At 56.4% G+C, this 16420-nt stretch overlaps 1 protein-coding gene across 1 annotated transcript; it reads right to left on the bottom strand.

The window, feature by feature from the left end:
• Positions 1–2076: 2076 nt before the first annotated feature.
• ZBTB45 (zinc finger and BTB domain containing 45) lies at positions 2077–7140 on the bottom strand. The gene is made up of 4 exons (XM_039913391.1): positions 7085–7140; positions 4082–5281; positions 3676–3829; positions 2077–2836 (listed from the first exon to the last, which is right to left on the bottom strand). Exons 2-4 carry the CDS (start codon positions 5249–5251, stop codon positions 2577–2579), a joined length of 1584 nt encoding a protein of 527 aa, XP_039769325.1. The 5' UTR covers positions 5252–5281; positions 7085–7140; the 3' UTR covers positions 2077–2576.
• Between the last annotated feature and the right edge of the window lie 9280 nt (positions 7141–16420).

The raw sequence follows: 16420 nt of genomic DNA, 5'->3' as shown, positions 1-16420 counted from the left end.
CTCTGTGCCAGGCACATAAGCCCCGGGGTGGACACAAGCGAATCGGGCTGGACACAATCCCCATTTTACAGATGAGGTCACCGGGGCACGGAGAAGTAAAGTGACTCGTCCAAGGTCCCACGGCAGACGAGGGGTGGAGCCGGGACGAGATTTCCCAAGCACTCAGCCATAGCACCGATTGAATGATCCCTGCTAAACCACGGGCTCGCAGGCGGACAAGCGGGGTTAGCGGGTTGGTGGGGAGAGCTCCGGGAGCGGGGGATCTGACCTTGCTTGCCAGAGAGAAGCAATGTGGCCTAGCGGGTAGAGCACAGGCCTGGGAATCGAGACGACCTGGGGTCTGGCCCTGGTTCCGCCACTCGTCCGCTGGGTGACCTTGGGCAAGTCACTTAACTCTCCTTGCCTCCGTTTCCCCGTTTGGAAAATGGCGACGAAGACTGGGAGCCCCATGTGGGACAGGGACCCATTTCCTTGTATTCACCCCAGCGTTTAGGACTGTGCCCGGCACACAGAAAGCGCTCAACGAATACCACAATTCTTATTCTTTTTCTAACGATAATAACAACGATGATCACGCTATGCGTTAAGCGCTACGTACCAAGCCCTGTTCTAAGAGCCGGGGTAGATACAAGGTAATCACGTGGGGCTCATGGTTTTAATCCCCATTTTAAGGGGATGAGGGAACTGAGGCCCAGAGAAGTGAAATGACTCGCCCAGGGTCACGTAACGGATAAGTGACGGGGCCGGGATTAGAACCCCCGAACTCGGACTCCCAAGCCCGGGCTCTTGCCACTAAATCAGGAGCTGCCCGCCTGGCCTCTGCGAACTGCTGTGAGGGAGGGGACCTGGAATGCAGGGGGGTGAGGTGGAGGGCGCGGGGCCGCCAGGCGTGGGTGGCAGGGGGCCCCGCGGCCTCCTCCAGCCGCTTCTCTTCTCCAACTCCCATGGCTCCATCCCGCCCTGGCCCTCCCCGCCTCCCCACTTCCCATAAACTTTCCCCCTCCATCCCCCCCCAGCCTGTGAGCTCGCTGTGGGCAGGGATTGTCCCTCTTTACTGTCATATTGTACTTTCCCAAGCGCTTAGTACAGTGCTCTGCCCAAAACGAGTGCTTCATAATGATGATGGTATTTCTTAAGCAGCGTGGCTCAGTAGGAGGAGCACGGGCTTTGGAGTCAGAGCTCATGGGTTCGAATCCCGGCTCCGCCACGTGTCAGCTGTGTGACCGTGGGCAAGTCGCTTCACCTCTCTGTGCCTCAGTTACCTCATCGGTAAAATGGGGATTAAGACTGTGAGCCTCACGTGGGACAACCTGAATCCCTTGTGTCTACCCCAGCGCTTAGCACAGTGCTCTGCACATAGTAAGCGCTTAACAAATACCAACATTATTATTAAGCACTTACCCTGTGCCAAGCGCTGTTTTAAGCACTGGGGTAGATACGAGGTAATCGGGTTGTCCCGCGTGAGGCTCCCGGTCTTCATCCCCATTTTCCAGGTGAGGTGACCGAGGGCCAGAGAAGTGAAGCGGCTTGCCCGAGGCCACAAAGCGGACAAGTGGCGGAGCGGGGTTTAGAACCCACGTCCTCTGACTCCCAGGCCCCGGGCTCTTTCCGCTAAGCCACGCGGAAGTGCTTTATCAATACGACTGAATGAACGAACCCCATCCGGCTCCCCGACCCCGGAGGGGGTCCGCAAGGAGTCCCAGCGACTGTCCAGCTGGGGACGGCCGGTGGGGGTGGGGGTCAGGGGACCGGGGTCTGACCCCGGGGGGTTCACTCATTCAATAGTATTTATTGAGCGCTTACTATGTGCAGAGCACTGTACTAAGCACTTGGAATATACAATTCGGCAACAGATTCGAGACACCCTCGATTCCTTCCCCGCTTCTTACCTGACGCCACAAACCTGCACGGCCTTGGGGGTTCCCGGCCCCAAACCCGGGTCTCCCCGGCTCTCATTTGCCAATCCTCGAGAAGCCAGTCAGGCCTGGGGGCGTGTTTCTGTCTGGGGCCGGGGGGGGGGGGGAGCGGATCCTTCTAGGCCTCAGCCCCCATCCCCTCAACATAATACTCCCATCGAGCCGTTAGTCATTCCTCTTTAATGCCCTCCCCAGCCAACGAGATGGAGGGCGACGCGGGGAAAGAGAACTGGGCCTCTGAAGGCCCGGGCCTCACCCGTGCCCCGTCCGGGACAGGTGGCCGGGGGGGGGGGGGCTGAGCGATGCCCATGTTAGCACAGGGAAGGAGAGTGGCCAAAACGCCTGGGTTCTGAGCCGGCCATCGACCCGCTGGAGCTTCAGTCTCTCCCCCACCTCAAAGATTCTGGTTAAAGTGCGTGGCGAGGGGTGGGGGGCGCTAGGCACGAGTCGCTCCAACGGGGTGCGGGGTTCGAGGGGTCGTCGGGGTCTCGAGGACTGGGGAGAGCCTGAGCGGCAGAGGGGGGCAGGCTGGGCGGGCGGAGCGACCAAATTTCACCCCGGCAACGTGAGGGGAGGCTGGAGTCAAGCCCCGGGCGTAGGGGCGGGGGGGAAGGTGGAGGCCGGGGCCTGTCCGGCGGGGAGGACGTCGGGAGGGCCCGGTCAGGGCGGGGGCGGGTGGGAGGCCAGGTGCCTGTCGAGCAGGGTGCGGTGGGAGAAGACTTTGGAGCAGAGGCGGCACTGGGCGCGCTCGGGGCGGTGGGTGCGCATGTGGACGTTGAGCGAGCTCTTCTGCGTGAAGCGCTTGCAGCAGACGGAGCACTGGAAGGCCCGGACGCCCGTGTGCGTCACCATGTGTTTCAGCAGGTAGTCGCGCAGCGAGAACGAACGCCAGCATACGCTGCACTGGTGCGGCTTCTCACCTGCGGGACGGAGCGGGAGAGGGGCGCGGGGGGGAGAGGGGAGAGGCGTCAGGGCGCGCCCTCCCTCTTCCCCGCACCCCCCGCCGAGGGCACCCCGACTTCTGACCCGGCTTCTCTTCTGGGCGGACGCGGTCCGGGGGGGTGGGGCGGGGGGCGGTACCGGAATGCCCGAAATGCCCAGGGCCGACCGGGGACCACTGTCCGGGTGCCCAAAATGGGGGCCCGGAAAGGGGGACCGGGGAGATAATAATAATAATGTTGGTATTTGTTAAGCGCTTACTATGTGCCGAGCACTGTTCTAAGCGCTGGGGTAGACATAGGGGAATCAGGTCGTCCCACGTGGGGCTCACGGTCTTCATCCCCATTTTACAGATGAGGGAACTGAGGCACAGAGAAGTTAAGTGACTCGCCCACAGTCACACAGCCGACAAGTGGCAGAGCTGGGATTCGAACTCACGAGCCCTGACTCCAAAGCCCACGCTCTTTCCACTGAGCCACGCTGCTTCTCCAGGGGAGGGGGGGGTGGGGTCGCAGGTTCAAGGGGAGACGCTCGGAAGATCCGGGGGGCGTCGGAGGGAAAACACCCAGGAGTCGAGGATCGAGAGCGACGTGGATTGGGGCTGGGGGTGCCGGGGGTCGCCCCGAGGGGCCGCCCAGCCCCCTCGCCACCGCTCGACGCTCCCCCAAATCCCCGGTTCCCACCGGCTGCCCTCGTTGGGGTCCCTCCGCTCGTCCCTCTCGGCGTGTCCCCCTCTGCCGCCCGCCCCTCCCAGCCCCCGAATCCTCCCGGGACCCCGATTCCTCCCCGGTCCCGGCCAGCGGGGCCCCCGGGCCCTCACCGGAATGGATGAACATGTGCTTGGTGTAGTTCTTGCGGGAGCTGAAGGTTTTCTGGCAGTGGCTGCACTCGTAGGACGGGTCTGGGGGCCGGGCCGGGGCGGGCCGGGGGCCGGCGACGTTGGCCGAGGCCGAGGCGGAGGAGGAGGAGGAGGAGGAGGCCGAGGAGGCGGCGGCGGCTGAGGGCGGTGGCGGCGGAGGGACCGGGGGGCCGGGGGGCCCGGGGCGGCTCCCCGTGCTGTAGGGGGCCCCGCCGCCCGCCCCCAGCCCCACCAGGTTGGCCGGCCCCCCGCCCCCGGCCCCGCCCCCCGCCTCGGGCTGGACGCCGTAGAAGGCGGCCGGCGGCGGGGGCGGGGGGGGCAGGTGGAAGGGAAACAAGGCGGCGGGGGCCGCCCCGGGGCCGCCCGCCGCCCCCTTGACGCCCGGCGGGGGCCCGAAGGCCAGGCCGCGGGGCTCGGGGGGTGCGGGGCGGGGGCCGAAGGCCGGGGGCGGCGGGGCCCTCAGGCCGGAGGGGTCCAGGCTGCAGTCGGTCCGGTACTTCTCGCCCTCGGGCGGGGGGTCCCGGGCCCCGGCCTCGCCCCCGTCCTCGCTCTGCCAGGCCGGGATGAAGGTCTCCGAGAAGACGTCGGGCCCCGCGAAGAAGTCCTGGGCCTCCGGGGGCGGGGGCGGGGGCGGCGGGAACTCCAGGGCCTCCTTCCGTCCGGCCCCGTCCTTGAGAGCCCCCTCCCCGAAAAAGCCCCCGCCGCCGCCGCAGTCTCCGTAGCACCCGAGGGCGGCGGCCCCGCCGTCCGCCGCCCCCTCGGCCTCTCCGGCCTCGGCCCGGCCTCCTCCGCCCCCGCCCTCCTCCTCCTCGTCCTTAATGACCACGGGCAGGGCGTCCGCCAGCTGCAGGCGCACCGGCTGGCGCTGCTTGCGGCTGTGGCAGCTGGGGGGGGCTTCCGGCTGGGGGACCCCGGCGAAGGCCCCGTCCCCGTCCTCGGCGGCCGCCGCCCCCCGCTCCCTCGGCTGCCCGGCCAGCAGGTCCCTCAGCTTGTAGCGCAGCTCCGCGCCGCCGCAGAGCAGCTTGGCCCCGGGGTCCAAGAGGCCGGGGAGGTCCAGCGCCGGGGCGGCGGGGTCCTTGGGGGGCTCGGGGCCCGGCTTGGGGAGCCCCCGGGGGCCGCCGGGGGCCGCCGGGGCGGGGGGCTTGGCGGGGCCGCGGCTCTGGGAGATGATCTGGGTGCACTCGTCGATGACGGTCTTGATCTGCAGGATGGAGGCGGCCGTGAGCGTCTGCAGGGCCTCCGACTGCGCCACCACCAGCGAGCCGCTGTACATGAACTCCACCAGCTGCTGCACGGCCTGGGCGGGCACCACGGGGGGCACCTCGATCTCCGAGTAGCCCAGGAGCAGCTTGTCGTGGAAGAAGGGGGAGCCGGCGGCCAGCACGCAGCGGTGGGCCCGCAGGGAGGCCCCCTGGATGTGCACCGTCACGTCGCAGAAGTGGCCGCCCAGCCGCTGCCCGTTCAGCGTCTCCAGCAGCGACTTGGAGAAGTTCTGCAGGTGGATGTAGTGGACGGACTCCGAGGCCGGGGCCGCCATGGCGGGGGGAGGGCCGCGGCGGGGCCCCGCCTGCGGGAGGAAGGGGAGATGGGTCAGCGGCGGCGGGACGGGGGGACCCCGGGGCTCTCGACCTCGATCCTTGGGACGGGGTGGACCCGAGACCGTTCGCGAAGACCCGACCGGACGCCCGGTGCTATACTGAGCGTCGGGAGAGCCCAATCGCCCTCTAGACTCTCAACTCATTTGTAGACAGGGAAAGGGTCTGTTATATTGTTAGACTGTCCTCTCCCAAGCGCTTAGTATAGTGCTCTACACTCAGTAAGCGCTCAACAAATACGATTAACCGTCTCGAGGAGAAGCAGCGTGGCCCAGTGAATGGAACACGGGCCGGAGAGTCAGAAGGCCCCGGTTCCAATCCCGGCTCCGCCACTTGTCCGCTAGCATGGCTTAGTGGAAAGAGTACGGGCTGGGGAGTCAGAGGTTGTGGGTTCTAATCCCAGCTCTGACACTTGTCAGCTGTGTGACCTTGGGCAAGCCACTTCACTTCTCTGTGCCTCAGTGACCTCATCTGTAAAATGGCGATTCAGACTCTGAGCCTCCCCGTGGGCCAACCTGAGGACCTCGTGGCCCCCCAGCGCTTAGAACGGTGCTCGGCACAGAGTAAGTGTTTAACAAAAACCACCATCGTCATTATTATTATCAACAACAGCATTTGGCACACGTCAGCGCTTAACAAACACCGTCATTACCACTATTATTAGTGGGCACATGTCAGCGCTTAACAAATACTGTCATGACCGCTATTATTAGCCTCGGGCCCGTGGCGTCACTTCTCTGGGCCTCAGTCACCTCATCCGTAAAATGGGTTTTAAGACGGTGCTCCCCATGTGGAACAGGGACTATGCCCCATCTGATTACTCACTATCTTCTCCGGGGCTTAGAACAGTGCCCGGCACGTGGAGAGCGCTTACTAACCAAAACAAACAAAACGAAAAACCAAGACGATTGGCGGGGAGTGGGAGGGGCTGGATGCTCAGCTCCTCCAGGAGGCCTTCCCAGACTGATCCCCCCCTTTCCCCACCCCTCAGCACTGGGCTCATTTGTATACATGATTTATCACCCTATTTATTTTGTCGATGAGGTGTACATCCCCTCGATTGTCCTTATCGTGACGGTGTGGTCTTGTTTTTGTTTTGTTCTCTTTGGCTCTGCTGTCCGTCTCCCCTCCTTGGATTGTGAGTCCATCATTGGGCAGGGATGGGCTCTAACTGTCGCCCAATTGTCCATTCCAAGGGCTCATTCATTCCTTCCATCGTATTTATTGAGCTCTTACTGTGTGCAGAGCACTGCACTAAGCGCTTGGAATGGACAATTCTGCAACAGATAGAGCCCATCCCTGTCCAGTGCTCTGCACGCAGTGGGCGCTCCCTACAGCAGAGAGGCACCGTGGCTCAGTGAAAAGAGCCCGGGCTGGGCAGTCAGAGGTCATGGGTTCAAATCCTGCTGTGTGACTTTGGGCCAGTCACTTCCCTTCTCTGGGCCTCAGTGTCCTCCTCTGTCAAATGGGGATGAAGACCGGGAGCCCCACGTGGGACCGCCTGATGACCTCCTATCCTCCCCCAGCGCTTAGCACAGTGTTGGGCACATGGCCAGCGCTTAACAAATGCCATCATTATTACAAATACGATAGAATTGAAGGCACGGCCGGTCCGGAGGCAGGGGGATTGACAGCATGACCTTGTCCACTCTTTCCTCCAGCCCCCGGGGCGGGCGAAAACTCCGGGCAGAGAAAGAGACACACCCCCCTGCGACACTTCCTGCCTTTCCCGCCTCAGTTTCCCTCCCCTGCCCCCCCCCCGGGGGGTCTCTCACCGGTTGCAGGTGCGAGCGGGCAGGAGTTGGGGTCGGGGTTGGGGCCGCCGCCGCCGCCAGGGCCGCACTTCCGGCCGCCCCCTTCGCCCGGCGGAACCCCAAGGGCGCCGCCCCCGGGAGCCCGGGGGAAGGCCTGGAGCGGCGCACGCTTCCTGCGTCGCCATGGAGACCGGGGCGGAAGGATCAGAGAGCCCGGCGAAAGCGAGCGGGGAAGAGAGGCGAGGAGCGACCATAGAGACGGGACGCTCTCTCCCGCCGGAGGACTACGGACCGCAAACGGGAACAGGGAGTCTGGCGTCAATAATGAGAATGATGTTGGCATTGGGTGAGCGCTTACCATGTGCAAAGCCCTGCTCTAAGCGCTGGGGAGGAGACAAGGTGATCAGGTTGTCCCAGGGGGGGCTCACAGTCTTCATCCCCACTTTCCAGATGAGGTCACTGAGGCCCAGAGAAGTGAAGTAATAGTAATAATAATGTTGGTGTTTGTTAAGCGCTTCCGATGTGCTAAGCACTGGGGAGGAGACAAGGTGATCAAGTTGTCCCAGGTGGGGCTCACAGTCTTCATCCCCATTTTCCGGATGAGGTCACTGAGGCCCAGAGAAGTGAAGTAATAGTAATAATAATGTTGGTGTTTGTTAAGCGCTTCCGATGTGCTAAGCACTGGGGAGGAGACAAGGTGATCAAGTTGTCCCAGGTGGGGCTCACAGTCTTCATCCCCATTTTCCAGATGAGGACACTGAGGCCCAAAGAAGTGAAGTAATTATAATAATAATGTTGGTATTTGTTAAGCGCTTCCGATGTGCAAAGCACTGTTCTAAGCGCTGGGGGGGATACAAGGTGATCAGGTTGTCCCTCATGGGGCTCACAGTCTTCATCCCCATTTTCCAGATGAAGTCAGTGAAACCCAGAGAAGTGAAGTGACTTGCCCAAAGTCACACAGCAGGATTTGAACCCATGACCCCTGACTCCCCAGCCCGGGCTCTTTCCACTGAGCCACACTGTTTCTCATAAAACTTCTCCTTGGTCATAATAATAATAATGTTGGTGTTTGTTAAGCGCTTACTATGGGCAGGGCACTGTTCTAAGCACTGGGGTAGATACAGGGTAATCAGGTTGTCCCACATAAGGCTCACAGTCTTCACCCCCATTTTACAGTTGAGGGAACTGAGGCACAGAGAAGTGAAGTTACTTGCCCACAGTCCCGCAGCTGACAAGGGGTGGAGTCGGGATTCGAACCCATAACCTCTGACTCCCAAGCCCGGGCTCTTTCCACTGAGCCACGCTGCTTCTCAAGGACATCAAGGTAAACGGAATCTTAGAGGTAGACACCTCATTAACAAAATAAATAGAGGAATAAATCATACATACAAACATGCACAAATGCAGTGGGCTGGGGAAGGGGGACTCCCCCCTTCAAAGCCCTACTGAGGGCTCACCTCCTCCAGAAGGCCTTCCCAGACTGAGCCCTCTCTTTCCCTTTCATTCATTCATTCAGTAGTATTTATTGAGCGCTTACTAGGTGCAGAACACCGTACTAAGCGCTTGGAATGTACAATTCGGCAACAGATAGAGACCATCCCTGCCCAGTGTCGGGCTCACAGTCTAAATGGGGGAGACAGACAACAAAACAAATAAGGCATCAATACCATCGAGATACACAGAATCACAGATATAGAACCATCATTAATAAAATAGAGGATTAAATCATCTCTACAAATATGCCCAAGTGCTGTGGGGAGGGGAAGGGCGAAGAGCCGAGGGAGGGAGTAGGGGGAATGGGGAGGACTGTATTAACTTTAATACAAGTTAATCGAATTGGACACAGTCCCTGTCCCACATGGGGTTCGCAGTCACATTTATTGGGCACTTTGTCTTGGCAGAGAACTGTATTGAGCGCTTGGGAGAGTACAGTACAACAGAGTTGGGAGACAAGTTCCCTGCCCACAAGAAGCTGACAGTCTAGAAGGGGAGATGGACGTTAAATTACGGCTATGGACATCAGAGCTATGGGGGTGGGAGGAATAAATACCAAGGGCTGCCCGGTGGCACCACCCTTAAAGTTGAGATACTGGTTGTGCGAGATTTTTTGCTCCCTCCAGACTGGTAGCACCCCCTCTCCTTCCCAACGGTTTTTCTCCCTTTGACAGGAATAAACCACAACCTCCTCCAGGGAGCCTTCCTGAATCCACCCCCCCACCCCCCGATGGGCTATATTGACCACTGGTGCCTCTCTAGCACAGAGCTCTCTCTGGGTTCTCTTCGATCAATCAGTCAGTGGTATTTATTGAGCGCTCACTGTGTGCTTAGTACGTTAGTCGGCACCCAGCAAGTACTTAAAGACCACTGAATGACTGATTGATTGCCTGGCAGGAGAGGGGGGAGGTTGCATGTAATCGAGGCCATTAGGGGCCTGGGAGTCAGAGGACCTGGGTTCTAATCCCGGCTCCTCCCCTTGTCCGCTATGTGACCTTGGCCAAGTCACTTCATTCCTCTGTGCCTCAGTTACCTCGACTGTAACTTGTGAGCCTCATGTGGGTCAGGGACTGTGCCCAACCTGATTCACACGTGTCCTACCCCAGCACTTAGTACAGTGCCTGGCACATAGTAAGTGCTTAACAAACACCACAATTATTATTATTATATAAAATAATCAGGTCTTTTGGGGGCTCATAGCCTAAGTAGGAGGTGGGACAGGTACTGAATCCCCATTCCCAGAGAATCCCCAGGGAACTGAGGTCCAGAGAAGTGAAGTGACCAGCTCAAGGGCACACAGCAGATCAGAGTCAAAACTGGAACTTGGGGTTTCCTGACTCTCAGTCAATCAATCAATCAATAAGTCATATTTACTGCGCCCTTACTATGTGCAGAGCACTCTATTAACCGCTTGGGAGAGGACAATCCAACAGACGTAGGCTCTTTCCCTCTCGGCCACATATTCATTCATTCAGTCGTATTTACTAAGCGCTTAATGTGTACAGAGCACTTGGGAAAGTATAATATGACAATAAACAGTGACATTCCCTGCCCGCAACAAGCGCACAGTCTGGGAGGGCGCAGAACAGACATCAATTCGTGTCATACTGAACATGCGGTTTACAGGTCAGTTGAATCATGACCGCTAGAATCAAACCACATCGGACCCAGCATTAAAGCAGCACTGATGGATGGGAAGATGCAAATACATCCCAAAAGACTAAGAAAATGGGAGGGTTTGGGCACTAACCATAGCGAATTATAATGTTAAGGAGGGAAAACACAACTAGAAAAAAATAAAAATGCAAATGAAAAGAGAAAAGAAAACATGAACTAGGACAATAGTAATAAAACAGACTGAATTGGGACACATTAAAGTAGAGAAGTGGAAAAGGCCAATTCAACTAAAAGAAAAAAGCAATTAGGGGATAAAAGCAAGATAAATTTTAGCGCAAGATTTTGAAAAGAAAACTCATTTTAAAATAAGAGCAAGCCGGGAAACAGCTGTAATTTAGGACAGATGTGACTACCAACTTTGTTTTATTCTTATATCGTACTCTTTCAAACACTTAATATAGGGCTCTGCACACAGGAAGCACTCAATAAATGACACTGATTGATTTGATTGACTTAAAGGACACTGAGACCCCAGGCAACCAGCTTCACATATGGATCTTTTGGGTCTGATTGGCCATTGTCTGCTCTCTCAATCAATAAATCAATGATATTTATTGAGCGCTTACTGTGCTCAGAGCACTGTACCCACTGCTGGTTCTCTTTCCCAGTATTTCTCCCCCCAGTAATAATAACAGTAATTATTATTATGGTATTTGTTAAGCACTTACTATATGCCAGACACTCTCCTAAACGCTGGGGTGGATACAAGCAAATTGGGCTGGACACAGTCCCTGTCCCGCATGGGGCTCACAGTCGTAATCCCCATTTTACAGATGAGGGAACTGAGGCCCAGAGAAGTGACGTGACTCACCCAAGACCACACAGCAGACTCGCGGCCCCTAAGCTGCTTTTGAGCATGGAACGTGTCTACCGACTCTGCTATACTGTCCCCTCCCAAGCGTTTGGCACAGTGTTCTGCACACAGTAGGTGCTCAGTAATTAGGGCTGATTCGGGAGGGCGCCGGGCCCTCAGGTCTGTCCGGAGGGGCCTTGGAAGGCCCTAGAAGATGATCTTGACTTTTAGAGAGGGGATCTACTTTGGTCAGGAGCAGGTTTCCTGTGCTCGTACCCATTTTTACCTCCTTTTGCTGTTTTCCCGTTCCTCTCTCGCCCACTTCCTGCCTCTGGCCTGGAACGCCCTCCCTCCTCCTATCCGACAGACAGTGACTCCCCCGCACCCCGTTCAAAGCCTTCTTGAAGGCCCGTCTCCTCCAAGAGGCCTTTCCTGACTAAGCCTTCCTTTCCTCTCCTCCCACTCCCTTCCGCGCCTCCCTGACTTAAGGGACACAGACCCCAGTGCATAGGTGATACAGATGCATTAACCTTAGTTGGGGGCTCACTGATGTTTGCTACACTCTAACCTTGAGGATCGGCTGATCCCCCAGATATCTGGGGAACCTTTCTGGTGGGAGTCTTTCTGAGTCCTAATTGCCACAGCCAGCGGGGCCTAAAGCCAAACCACCTTCTGCTCTAAAAGAAGGTTCTCTCTCCCTCCCTTTCACTCTCCCTCCCTCTCGCTCTTTCCCCCCCTTCCCCTCCATCTCTCACCCTCTGTCCCTCCTCCCTCTTCTTCCTTCTTTTCTAGCTCTCCCTCTCCCCCAACTCTCCCCTATCATCTCTCCCTTTCTCCCTCTCTCCCCCATTTATCCTCATCTTTCTCCCATCTCTCCCGTTCTCCCCCCATTTATCATCTCTCCCCCATCTCTCCCTTTCTCCCTCTCTCCCCCATTTATCCTCATTTCTCCTCCCTTTCTCCCTTTCTCCCTTTCTCCCTCTCTCCTCCCTCTCTCCCTCTCTCCCCCATTTCTCCCTATCTCTCCTCCATCTCTCCCTTTCTCCCTCTCTCCCCCATCTTTTCCTTTCTCCCTCTCCCACACCCTCCTTCTCCTCCCTCTCGCTCTCTCCTTCTCCCCCTCCCTGCCTGTCTCCCTTCCCCTCCTCCCTCTCCTCCTTCCTCCCTTTCCCCCTCTCCCTCCTTCCCTCTCCCTTTCCTTCTCTCCCTTTCACCTCCTCTCCTCCTCAGGCTAAACACAATATGGCTGACTTATTCAGCTGTTCTTCCTGTCCCTGGAACCTCCGGCTCTGCCCTTTCTACAGGCTCCTGCAGTAGATGCTCAATCGATATTATTGAGTGATTTATTGAGTCATCACTGAGGACGTGCTTCCTCAGAGGGAGGCAGATCTAACCAAGCCCTGCAGGAGGGAAAGGGAAGGGAGAGAAGGAGAGGGGAGGGGAGAAAGCTCCAGCTCTAGCTCCTCCACTCCACCTGGAGCGAATGTCCGGTGCCTGATTAGCCCTAGGGCACAGAAGGAGTTCTTGGATCTGACTAATTGTACTTTCCAAGCGCTTAGCACAGTGTTTTGCACACAGTAAGTGAGCACTCAGTAAATACAATTGAATGAATGAACTAACAATAACAATTACTGTGGTATTTGATAAGCATTTACTATGTGCCAGGGACTCTACTAAACGCTGAGCCGAGTACAAGCAAATTCATTCATTCAGTCGTATTTATTCAGCGCTTACTGTGTGCTGAGCACTGTACTCAGAGCTTGGAAAGTACAATTCAGCCATTAGGTTGGACAGAGTCCCTGTCCGACATGGGGCTCTCAGTCTTAATCCCCATTTTACAGATGAGGTAACTGAGGCACAGAGAAGTGACGTGACTCGCCCAAGGTCACCCAGCAGACAAGTGGCAGAGGCAGGATTAGAACCCCGGTCCTTCTAACTCCCAGGCCTGTGCTGTATCCGCTAGGCCAACTTGCTTCTCGTCCGTCAAGCGCTTACCACGTGCCGAGCGCTGTTCTAAGCGCTGGGGTAGATACAAGGTCATCAGGTTGGACACAGTCCCCGTCCCACCTGGGGCTCACCGTTTTAATCCCTGTTTTCCAGATGAGGGAACTGAGAGAAGTGAAGTGACTCGCCCAAGGTCACCCAGCAGACACGTGGCAGAGCCGGAATTAGAACCCACATCCTCTGATTCCCGGGCCGGGGCTCTTTCTACTCAACCATGCTGTTTCCCCTGAAAACTTCCCGCCTTCTCTCTCCAGTATTTTCTGCGGGAGTCTTGAGAATTGAAAAAAAGAATGAAAGAAAATGGCAGGGGAGAGAAACGGAAGACCAAGTCCAGCCATAAAGACTCTCCAGGTCGTCAAGAAACAGGGAAAGCCGAGATAGCCCCCCTTTCCGTGGCTTAGTGGAAAGAGCCCGGGCTTGGGAGTCAGAGGTCGTGGGTTCTAATCCCCGTTCCGCCACTTGTCTGCTGGGTGACCTTGGGCAAGTCACTTCACTTCTCTGTGCCTCAGTTACCTCATCTGTAAAAATGGGGATTAAAAAATGTGAGCCCCACGTGGGACAATCTGATGACCCTGTATCTACCCCAGCGCTTAGAACAGTGCTCTGCACATAGTAAGCGCTTAACAAATACCATAATTATTATAATTATTTCCTCTTCTCCCCCTCCCTTCTGCATCGCCCTGACTCCTTCCTTTCATTCACCCCCCACCTCCAACCCCACAGCACTCATGTCCCTCTCTGCGATTTATTTATTTATGTTAACGTCTCTCTCCCCCTCTAGACTCCAGTTCCTTGTGGGCAGGGAATGTGTTTGTTTATTGTTTTACTGTGGGCTCCCAAGAGTTTAGATCAGTGGTCTGCCCACAGGAAGAGCTCAATAAATAGGGTTAAAGGAACAGATGAAGTGATGAACGCCTACTCGGCGCAGAGCACTATAGTAAGTGCTCGGAAGAGCATAATAGGGTCGGAAGACTTGATCCCTGACCTTCAGCCGCTTATTATCCGGTGGGAGAAGACAGACACAAAATTATTTAGAGGAAGAAGAGAAGGGAAAAGTGGTTGTGTAAGTGAGTTAAGTGCTTAAATAGTAGAGTCAGTTCCGAGTCCTCTCCCGGTTCTCCTCCTTTCTCTCTGGCCGCTGCCTCAGTTTCCTTCTCAGGCTTCTCTCCCTCCCACCCTCTAACTGGGGGGGGGGTCCCTCAAGGCTCAGTTCTGGGACCCCCTATCGTCTCTGACTACACTCGATCCCTCAGGGAACTCATTCTCTCCATCCTTCCGCTATCAGCACGGCCCAGTGGCAAGAACAGGGGCTTGGGAGTCAGAGGACGTGGGTTCTAATCCCGGCTCTGCCACGTGTCTGCCGTGTGACCTTGGGTAAGTCACTTCACTTCTCTGGGCCTCAGTTCCCTCATCTGTAAAATGGGGATTGAGACCGTGAGCCCCACATCAGACAGGGACTGTGTCTGGCCGGATTTGTCGGTATCCACCCCAGCGCTTGGCACAAAATAAGTGTTTAACGAATGCCAGAATTATTATTAACTCTATGAGAATGATTCCCAAATCTACCATTCCAGCCCTGACCTCTCTCCTCTGCATTCTCACACCTCCTCCGGCTTTCAGGATGTCTCTGCCCGGATGAGAAGCAGCGTGACAGAGTGGAAAGAGCCCGGGCTTGGAAGTCAGAGGTCGTGGGTTCTAACCCCGGCTCCGCTGTTAGTCAGCTGTGTGACTTTGGGCAAGTCACTTCACTCCTCTGTGCCTCAGTTACCTCATCTGTAAAATGGGGACTTGGACTCTGAGCCCCACGTGATCACCTGATGACCCTGTATCCCCCCAGCGCTTTGAACAGTGCTTTGCATATAGCAAGCACTTAAGAAATACCATTATTATTATTATTATGTCCCACGGACCCCTCAGACTTAGCCTGTCCATAACAGAACGCCTCATCTTCCCCCCCAAACCCCGTCCTCCCCCTTCAAACCCTGCCCATCACTGAAGACAACACCACCATCATCTCCGTCTCACAGTCTGGTAACCTTGGCATTATCTCCGAGTCATCTCTCTCCCTCCACCCACATAGTCAATCTGTCACCAAACCCTGTGGGTTCTACTTTCACATCGCTAAAATCCACCCTTTCCTCCCCATCCCAGCTGCTATCCCGCGGATCCAAACACGAATGGCATCAACTGACTGAAAGCCACCGCCTCGCCGAGCCCTCCACCTTGAAATTGGGCTTTTTTCACCCCCATTTTGGGGTTCAGGTGGGGGCCACCTTGGTCCAGAGCTCCCCCGGGGGCTGTAACTCTGATGTTACTAGCACTGAGCGGGCCTAGATCAGACGCTCTGATTTCTTCTGCAGCAGGGGTAAGGGGGCTGAGATATTCATTCATTCAATCGTATTTATTGAGCACTTAATGTGTGCAAAGCACTGTACTAAGCGCTTGGGAGAGTACAACAATGCGGACACATCCCCTATCCGCAAAGAGTTTATAGTCTTTGCCAGAGGGAGTGATATCTTAGAGGTATTATAGGGGGATTAGAATAAGAATATTTATGGTACTTAAGTGCTTGCTATGTGCCGAGCGCTGTCCTAAGCACTGGGGTAGATAGAAGTTAATCAGGTTGGACACAGTCCCTGTCCCACCTGAGGCTCACACTCATCATCCCCAGTTTACAGATGAGGTGACTGAGGCACAGAGAAGTAAAGTGACTTGCCCAAGGTCACACAGCAGACATGTGGCAAAGTCAGGATTAGAACCCATGACCTTCTGACTCTCAGACCTGAGTTCTCTCCACTCCACCGTGCTGCTTCTCATGGGAGGAGACTGGCTAATGAGGTCAATGAGGCCACTGGGGCTGGGCCAACTGATGACCTTGGGTCTACCCCAGCGCTTAGAACAGTGCTTGGCACATAGTAAGCGCTTAACAAATACATTAATTAATTAATGAATGGTTGTAGGCAGGGAATGTGTCTTTTTATTATTGTCTTGTCCTCTCCCAAGAGCTTAGTACTGCATGAAACGCTTTTCTGTTGAGAAGCAGCGTGGCTTAGTGGCAAGGGCCCGGGCATGGGAGTCACAGGACCTGGGTTCTAATCCCGGCTCCGTCACTTGTCTGCTGTGGGACCTTGGGCAAGTCATTATGACAAGGAGCGTGGCTTAGTGGAAAGAGCCCGAGCTTGGGAGTCAGGGGTTGTGGGTTCTAATCCCGGCTCCGCAGCTTCTCAGCTGTGTGACTTTGGGCAAGTCACTTCACTTGTCTGGGCCTCAGTGACCTCATCTGTAAAAGGGGGATGAAGACTGCGAGCCCCATGGGGGACAACCTGATGACCTTGTATCTGCCCCAGCGCTTAGGACAGTGCTTGGCACATAGTAAGCGCTTCACAAAC

This window comes from Ornithorhynchus anatinus, chromosome 10 (genome assembly GCF_004115215.2).
Source record: "Ornithorhynchus anatinus isolate Pmale09 chromosome 10, mOrnAna1.pri.v4, whole genome shotgun sequence".
Lineage (NCBI taxonomy): Eukaryota > Metazoa > Chordata > Mammalia > Monotremata > Ornithorhynchidae > Ornithorhynchus > Ornithorhynchus anatinus.
This window is presented reverse-complemented; position numbering and strand designations above follow the sequence as displayed.